Source organism: Poecilia latipinna, unplaced genomic scaffold, assembly GCF_001443285.1.
Source record: "Poecilia latipinna isolate Pla-1442-1.1 unplaced genomic scaffold, P_latipinna-1.0 Scaffold2529, whole genome shotgun sequence".
In the NCBI taxonomy this organism is placed as follows: domain Eukaryota; kingdom Metazoa; phylum Chordata; class Actinopteri; order Cyprinodontiformes; family Poeciliidae; genus Poecilia; species Poecilia latipinna.
In genome coordinates, this window is record NW_015115145.1 from 71,359 (window position 1) to 79,576 (window position 8,218).

At 53.7% G+C, this 8,218-nt stretch overlaps 1 protein-coding gene across 5 annotated transcripts in view; it reads right to left on the reverse strand.

The window, feature by feature from the left end:
• The window catches only part of tbc1d2 (TBC1 domain family, member 2), a 12,955-nt gene extending 5,807 nt beyond the window's left edge, over nucleotides 1-7,148 (reverse strand). Inside the window, exons 1-17 of one of the 5 annotated variants that reach the window (XM_015020070.1) lie at nucleotides 6,549-7,148; nucleotides 5,490-6,084; nucleotides 4,828-4,939; nucleotides 3,475-3,598; nucleotides 3,278-3,396; nucleotides 2,932-3,110; nucleotides 2,598-2,867; nucleotides 2,352-2,483; nucleotides 2,133-2,243; nucleotides 1,850-2,022; nucleotides 1,658-1,769; nucleotides 1,234-1,434; nucleotides 981-1,168; nucleotides 791-911; nucleotides 536-721; nucleotides 314-435; nucleotides 27-221 (exon numbers count right to left, since the gene is read on the reverse strand). In XM_015020070.1, the coding sequence (XP_014875556.1) occupies nucleotides 27-221; nucleotides 314-435; nucleotides 536-721; nucleotides 791-911; nucleotides 981-1,168; nucleotides 1,234-1,434; nucleotides 1,658-1,769; nucleotides 1,850-2,022; nucleotides 2,133-2,243; nucleotides 2,352-2,483; nucleotides 2,598-2,867; nucleotides 2,932-3,110; nucleotides 3,278-3,396; nucleotides 3,475-3,598; nucleotides 4,828-4,939; nucleotides 5,490-6,083 (2,939 nt within the window). In that variant the 5' untranslated portion in view covers nucleotide 6,084; nucleotides 6,549-7,148. Of the gene's footprint in view, nucleotides 1-6; nucleotides 222-313; nucleotides 436-535; nucleotides 722-790; nucleotides 912-980; nucleotides 1,169-1,233; nucleotides 1,435-1,657; nucleotides 1,770-1,849; nucleotides 2,023-2,132; nucleotides 2,244-2,351; nucleotides 2,484-2,597; nucleotides 2,868-2,931; nucleotides 3,111-3,258; nucleotides 3,397-3,474; nucleotides 3,599-4,827; nucleotides 4,940-5,489; nucleotides 6,085-6,548 lie in introns of those variants that run through there. The other 4 variants (XM_015020072.1, XM_015020071.1, XM_015020068.1 and 1 more) reach the window with 4 other exon arrangements.
• Between the last annotated feature and the right edge of the window lie 1,070 nt (nucleotides 7,149-8,218).

Genomic DNA, 8,218 nt, shown 5'->3' on the forward strand with positions numbered 1-8,218 from the left:
TTGCGCTCGGCCCTGCTGCTCATTAAAGCTCCTCATCATCTTCACTGGCCGGGTCCAGCTCCTTGTCTTTCCGCTGGGCGCTCTCCGTCACAAACTCCTTCTGCTGCTCCTCCAGCTCCTGCAGCTCCCCCTGCAGGCGCTCCAGGTGCAGTACGCGGCGGTTCCTCAGCAGGCGCCGCGGGAACGGGTTCATGTCGCAGAAAGCGATGGCCGCCAACTTCCTGTTGAGGAGAGACCCCATTTACAGCCAGTGGAGCTACGCCGAGTGTCTGCTGGAACCCTGAGTGTTCCCACACACAGACGGAAGGCGTACCTGCTGTCGGTGACGGTCTTGGTGAAGAAGCGCAGGTACTGGTAGATCTCCACGCTGTCGTGGATCTTCAGCAAGTCGTCTTCTTTGTACTTGAACAGAGCCAGAGCGTACCTGAAGATCACCTGCAGCCGGAGGCGAGGCAACTGGTTACAGGGGCAGCAGGGGCAGTTTCTCTTGTGGTGCGTTCAAAGTCAGTTTGGTGTTGTTGTGCATTGAGGGTACCTTGGAGCCCTCGTACAGGAATGCGTCCCACAGCGGCAGCAGGATGTCGCTGGGCAGACTCTCCACAAAGACGACCAGGAACCAGTTGAAGGTGACCAGCGACACGTCGACCCTGTGACTCTCCAGGTGCGCCGCCAGCCGGGGGAGTTTCTCTGCCATGAAGTCCTTCAGGACCCGCTGGTCAGCCTGAACACGAACACATCGTCAGCGGGCGACTCCGTCACCGGGCAGGACAGCGCCCAGCTGCAGACTCACCTGAGAGGCCAGCAGGTTCTTGGTGTAGTAGTCCTGAGGCATGATGGCGTCCACCAGCGCCACCAGGCACCAGAAGGCGTCTTCCTCGCTCTGCAGCACCAGCAGGGCGATGGCCGCCAGCCTGAGGGGCACCGCAAAGTCACCATGGGGTCACCACGGGGGTCACCTGACCCGGTGTCGCCCCTCCTACCTGTTAAGCCCCTGGCAGTAGCCGACCGCCGGGTTCTGCCAGGAGAACGCCAGCAGGACGCGGCGCAGCTGCTGGAGGGCGGGGCTTGAGGGTGAGGAGAAGTTCTGATTGGTGGTCAGGGTTCTGTGCAGGTCCAGCTGGATCTGCCTGCAGGCCGGGTGCGGCGACGTCTGGCTCTTCTCGCACAGCTGCAAGCGCAATGAGGGTCAGTCACGGTTCGCCCGGACCGCGGCGGCCCAGTGCGTCGGCCTACCTGCTGGTACCGCTGGGGGTGGCGCTCCCAGACAGTTCTGGTTCTGGTCCGGACCAGCCAGCGCCACACTCTCCGTCGGTACTGCTGAGGGATGCCGGAGCGTAGCAGAGCCTTGAGCTCTGGAGACGGACACAGGTCGTCCTCTGAGCGGCCGGCCAGGTATTGCGCCCAGCGGGCCAGCAGGGGGCGCTCCATGCTGTCCTGCCGGGACAGACACAACCAGAACCAGAACCGGCCCGGTGGGTTAGAGCATCAAGAAACACTTATACAGTAACAGTTCATGTTTGCTCTGTCAGCCAATCAGGTTTCAGCAAAGCTTCTAATATTCTATGATGTCATGAACAGTGACACAGTAAACCCTGAATTGTGTCTGCAGGCATTCAAGCAGTGGCCTGTCAGTCGGGGCTCAGGGCAGCAGTCTGACCTGCTGCAGCAGGCTGTGGCCACGGATCTCCAGTGCCTGGATCTTGGCCAGCAGCTTCATGTCCTCCACCTCGTAGTCGGGGACGATCTTAAAGCCGTACTCGTCATGATCCCTGCAGACGGAGCACAGGGCGCATTTACCCGTTTCCTGTCAGGGAACGAGAGCAGGAAGCTGGTGTCCAGGTGTTCCTACCTGTCCGCGCTCAGCTTCACCACGCCCTTCGCCTCTCCGCCCAGGGCGTCCTGGATCAGCCGCTGCACGGCCTCCTGCTGCTCCGGAGCCAGAGCTTTGGCCTCCTGCAGACTCCGCAGGACGCCCAGGTAGCGGCTCTCCATCTGGCAGTTGGTGGCCTCCAGGTACGCACACTGTCCAGCCAATCAGAGAGCAGGAACATGAGAATCAGAACCAGGACTGGGCCAGGTCCAGTAAGGAACCAGACCTGCACCAGCGTTCCCAGCGTTCCCAGCGTTCCCACCTTCACCATCAGGCTCCTCTCCTGCTCGGAGCTTTTCCTCCAGAGTTTGGTCAGCTGGTAGATCTCTGAGTTCAGGAACCGGTTCTGGGTTTGATACGCCGCCAAGTCGTCCTGAAGAACAGAACCGGAACCGGGTCAGAACCAACCAGACCTCATCCTACGGAACTCTACACACGGATCAGAACCGGAACCGGATCAGGTGAGGCAGCTGAACTCCACCTTGAGATTGTCCATCTGCTGCTGGAGCTGCTTGTGGTTCTGAGGGTTCTGGTTCTGGGCGGGTCCAGAGGAGTCCGGGTGCCGAGGGTCCGACAGGCAGGAGGTCACCTGATCAGTCAGCTTCATGATCACCTGACAGGAAACAGGAAGTACAATCAGTGCAGCTGGAAACAGGATCAGATGACCAGAACCTCAGAGGTCACCCAAAGGTCATCTAGAGGTCATCTGGAGGTCGCCTGTCCTCACCTGCTGCTTGGCTGCGTTCTTCTCCTCCAGCAGCCTGACCTCTTCCTGCAGCTCAGCCAGCTGAGCGTCTCTGTCGTCCAGGCGCCGCCTCAGCACCTCGGCCTCCATCTTGGCGCCGTCCAGCCGGGCCCTCAGGTCCGCCGCCAGCCGCTCGCCGTGCCGCAGCAGCTCCAGGCGCCGCCGCTCGTCCTGCGCCGCCAGGAACTCACTGCAGCTGCGCTTCTCCAGCTGCGACGCCTCCAGCGCCTTATGGAGGATCCAGACCAGCTCCTGAGGAACACACAGCGTCGGTTCTGGTTCTGGAGGAGCGGCGGGTCCGGCCGAACCGCCTCACCTTCTGAGCCTCGACCTCCTTCATCAGCATCTGCTTCTCCTGCTGCAGGCGGGACGTCCGCTCTGAGGACGCCGCGTCCCCACAGGGGTCCAACACGGAGGACGAGACCCGGGACTTGGACCTCCAGCTGCGGGACGGAGACGCCGACCTCTGACCTGCGGGGTCGGCCGCAGGGGCATCTGAGGAGACAGGACGTGATGTCATCAGGATGAGCTTTCAGAAAGAAGCCGGTCCTGCACCGGCTCTGGGTTCCCGAAGGTTCTGTTTGCCCTCTAACTGGGTTGGGTCAAACCCAGAACCGTCCAGAACCCAGAAGGAACTCGGTACCTGCAGTACCCTGCGCTACCTGCGGGGGCGCCGCCGTCCTCCGGCCCGGTTCCGGTCCAAGGCAGATCATTGACGTAGAACACTGAGCTCTGACTGGAGTCCTGAGATGTTCTCTTCCTCAGACTGTGGACCGAGTTCCTGTTCAGAACCAGAATCAGACGGGGTCAGCTGAGCAACAAGACAACAACCGGGTCAGAACCTTCCGGATCCACTCACTGGAACTGGATGAGCGGGTGTTTGATGGAGACACTGGCGAGCATCGAGCGCTGGGCCGGAGCGATGGCCGCCGCCTCCCCCACCAGGCCCACAGGACCATGCTGCCTCGGCAGGAAGTCGTCTGCTTAGACAGGAAACAGAACCTCAGCAGGAGGCGTGGAGTAAACGTCACTTCCTGTAATGAGCTGCAGGGGGCAGCGCAGCGCCATGCTGATCATTTGACCTGTGAAGGTGATCAATCTGTGGGGTGAAAAGTTCTGAGCAGGAATGTTCAGAGAGGAACCGGGTCCATAAAGCCCAGTTCTACACGTCCATCCAGGCCCAAAACCCGACCAGAGACGGCTCTGGTCCAGATTCTGATCAGTCATGTTTCAGAACCGGGTCACCTGTGGCTTGTTTCCCCTGTGGACTGGAAGCGTTGCAGTGGCGCTGTCCGGCCTGCAGGGGGCGGCGGCGCTGCAGCTCTGAACGAGTCGGGACATGAAGTGAATACCTGAACCTGCTGATATACAGAACCAGAACCAGAACCGTCCTGTCTTCCTGCCATTCTGTCGCCTGCAGCAGCAGGTGTGATGTCACTTCCTGTCCTCAGGATGATGTAATCCGAGTTTTGAAGCGCAATGTGCCGGAAGTAGGTCAGAACTGTTTGGACCCTGGATCAGAAGAACCGGACTTCCTGTTGACAGCTGTTTCCATGGAAACGGCCCAGAGCACAGCGACTCCCTGATGAGGAGCGGGGCAGTTCTGACTCAGTGAGGCCCGCTCCGATTCAGGGAAGTGAGTCAGACGGCGCTGCTCCCTCCTGCAGGAAGGCTTTCCCAACAGGTGGGGGAGGGGGGGCAGGATGTCGGATCATCTGAACCAGTTCAACCAGTAAATGCTCCAGCAGAACCACATACAAGTTACCAACAGAACTGGGTAATTCCTCTGGGGCCAGTTCATCCGGGACCGGAACCGCTGAACCAGTCAGCTAAAGAACAACATGAACAGAACCAGAACCAGGCGACCCAAAGCAGAACCGTTATCTGAACCAGTTCAAACATCATTAACACCAGTTTAACCAGTAGAACCACAAACAGCACCTCGAGAAAGTATTCACACCCTCTGAACTTCCCCAGGTTCCGACCCGTTGTGACCCGTTCCAACTGGACCGGGAAAGAAAATGATTGGTTCTTTCTAACAGAAAAATCTGGAAAGTGCGGCGTGTTTTTGTTTCCTATGTGCTAAATAAAATCCATAGGACAGGAGTCCAGATGTTCTGCTTCTGATCTCAGAGGTTCTTCAGAGAACATTAGAGAACCAGAACCAGAACCTGGGATCAAACCCAGAGCGACTTGTTCTGGTGGATCTCACCTGTCAGGTTGTTGGTGTTGGTCCGGTCCGGTCCAGTAGATGTGTCACGGTGCTGCCACCGCTTCACCTGCAGCTGCTGCAGCCAGTAGAGCATCAGCTCCTGACTCACCGCCTGAAACACAGGAGGGGGACGGGTCAGGTCGGGTTCTGATCCAGTCAGGAGACATGGCTCAGAGGTTTCTGCTAACCAGGATCAGATACGGAATGTTAACAGGGCCAAAATTCCAGCTGCCATGGTTTCTCTCTCTGCTAACACGTTAGCTTTGGTTGTATTTACCCAGAATGCCCTGCACTGTAGCCCACTTCCTGCTTTTGGAGCAGTCTCCAGTCTGCTGGGCGTTCACATTCAAACTGAACCCAGACTGAGGTTTGGAGGTCAGAGGTCGATTACCATTCACACCTCACCAACTGAACCGGACTCTCTAGGAAAATGGACTGGAGTTGGATTTCTGGACCAGTACCCGGTCTGGTACTGTTATGGAAACCTTTCCTGTCTTTCTTTCCAGAAAGATGCCAGAACCTTCACTGACTGGTCCAGTAGAACCAGTAGAACTCCAGAAGAGAATAAAGTTTAAAAATTATTGGCCTTGCTGGCTTTCCATACTCAGATCTACCCAAATATAACCAGACCGGACCGACCCGGCCCGACCTGGAGTTCCTACCTTGAGGATGAAGGTGCGTTCGGGCGTCTGGATGTGGAAGGTGCCGCTCTCGGCGTTCAGCGGACAGGTGAAGGTGGCGCCGCTGAGTCGGATCTGGCCCAGCGGCGCCACGTCCTGCGGTGAGCGGAAGTAGAAAAGCTGGTTCTGGTTCTGTTCGTAGCTGAACCAACGCCGCTTCCAGGCCCTCAGGGGCCCCGCCTGCTTCTGCAGGAAGCCGCACAGCCTGGGCTCACCTGCAGCGTCGGGGACTCTAGGTTCCTCTGGTCCGGCAGTCAGAACCTCAGATGGATCAGAACCGGGTTCCTCCTCAGCTTGATCTGTAGAGCCTTCTGGGTTCTGGAGAACTGGGCGGAAACTTGTTTCTGGCGCTGGTTCTGGCCCACAATCAACCGGACCAGAACCTCCTGGTTCCGTCTGCTCAGAACCAGGAGGTTCTGGTCCGGTTGATTGTGGGCTTGAAGGAGGTTCTGTTGGTTCTGGTGACCTGGATAGGCAGACTCTCAGAACCGCCTCCTGGTTCTGAGAGTCTGGATCCATCCGGACCGGGTCAGTGGGAACAGGAAGTGAGTCGGAGGCGGGACTTCCTCTGTCCATCCTGCAAGAAGAACTGGGTCAGATGGAACTGGGCTGAAACCGGTTCTGATCCAATTGTCTGAGGTTCTGGCTCCTCACAGTGAAGCTGCAGCTGCGGTCCAATCGGACCGGGTTCTGTTCCGGTTCTGGTTCCAATCCGCTGCAGAACTTCTCTGGTTCTGGTGAAAAAGGCTTTGTTTGATTTAAGTGGGTCAAACGGAACCAGAACTGGGCTGGTTTGGTTCTGTAGCAGTAAAGAGTCGGACCAGGAAGGTGCTGGCCTGGTTCTGGTCCGGTTCTATCTAAGTGGGTCAAACGGAACCAGAACCTGGGTTGGTTCTGGTTCACTACAGCAGAACCTGAACAGAACCATTTGGGACTTACTGAGCGGAACCAGACTGAGGTTCTAACTGGCAGCAGTGGGTCAGGTCAGAAGGAAGGAACCAGAACCCGGAACCAACAGGTTCGGTTCTGCAGAGGTCTTACCTGAGTGGGCGGGGCCTGGGCGCACCCGGCGGCTCTGATTGGCTGCTGCTGTTGTTGTTGTTTACCTGTTGGTGTTTGTGTCTCGCGCCCCTCTCTCAGCGGCTCGTGTCCCGCAGCTCCCGCTCCGCTCCGACCCAAACACACCCAATTTCCGCTCTTCACTTCAAAATAAGAGCAGGAAAAGTCCCGCTTCCAGAAGCGACGTCAGAGCTGGAGTTAAGGCGCGGGGCTGAGTCACGTGGTTCTATGGCAGGCCGTTTTGACATAAAATCTGCTTCACCACATGACCAGTGCAGGTATCTGAAAATAGTTTGACTAGATTAGTCAAGAATAAGAAATTGATCAAATTAAGAAATCTATAATTAACTTTGGAAGAAATTACGTCATATTGGCACTAATTGTCAACTCAAGATTTTTGCAGTACTGACCATCTGAAACGTTTATTTTGAATATCAACAATTAAATGATGTCTGAAGTAAATCCAGTTGGTGCAAATTAACTTTCAGAATGAAAATAGTAACTGAACAAAACTAACAGATTTATAGAACTGTAGCGTTGACTCATTATGATTCCTTTCAGATATTTTCAAATGAATTAGCAGTATCTGGAACATTTTTTAATCTAGAATCTAAATTTAAATAAATACGTAAATAAATACGTACTGATCTATTATTCAAAAATCAAAAAGAAATTATGAAGATTTGGCAGGAGCAATGGGATAATGATGATAATGGAAGACAGTTATATGCTATTCAAAAGATTGTGGGAGGTAGTAATTGTTTGAGTGGAAGGTGGAAGTGGTTATGACTCGACTTAGAATTGGGCATTCTGGACTTAATAGTTCTCTGTTTAGAATAAGAAAGCATGAGAATGTGGTTTGTAGTTATTGTAATCAGGTGGAAACAGTGGAGCCATGTTAGAATGTGATAAATACTCAGAGGAACATCAGCTTTTAAAATCATTACTAAGCAGAACGAATATAGGACTGTATGTTTAATCTTTTAGGAAATAAATCAAATTATGTTAGAAATCTCTTGCTTAGGTTTTTAAATAACACTGGGTTAATTAATCGCATTTAGAATATATGTATGTAGGTGTGTGTATGCCGGTGCATGCTCATGCATTCATACATGTATTAATGAGTGTGTTGAGATGTGAATTTGCACATCGTAAACATCATTAAGGTGTTAAATTCCCTCTGAGATCTCTGATGGCCTCACTCCAGTCTGGTAGGTGGCGCTAAATGCACCTTAAGTTGGATGCCAGCCGCCAATAACAATCAAAAGAAGAAGAAGAAGAAGAAGAAGGAAATACCTGCTGATGGTGTTTTTATTCAGGGCCTGTTGATGACGCAGGTAGGCTTTATACATTTGTCTCTTTTAATCAGACTGAATTGTATGTTTCTGTCTCTTATATTGTTTTTTATTTGGTCGGACTGCACCAGTTTGAATTTAGAGAACTGGTTTATATGCAGTGTTTATAATGTGTTTTAGATTGATTTGATTAAAGTAATTTCATATGCATTTAGTAATTTTTGTATTTCTGTTTTTACAGTTTTATCACTGCTTCCTGCTGTCCTTTTGATTTTCTATTTTGTTAGTCCGCCCACCTTTTGATTGTTTGTCTCTCTTTACTCTTTGTGAGGCGAACAATTATCCATTTATTCTGTT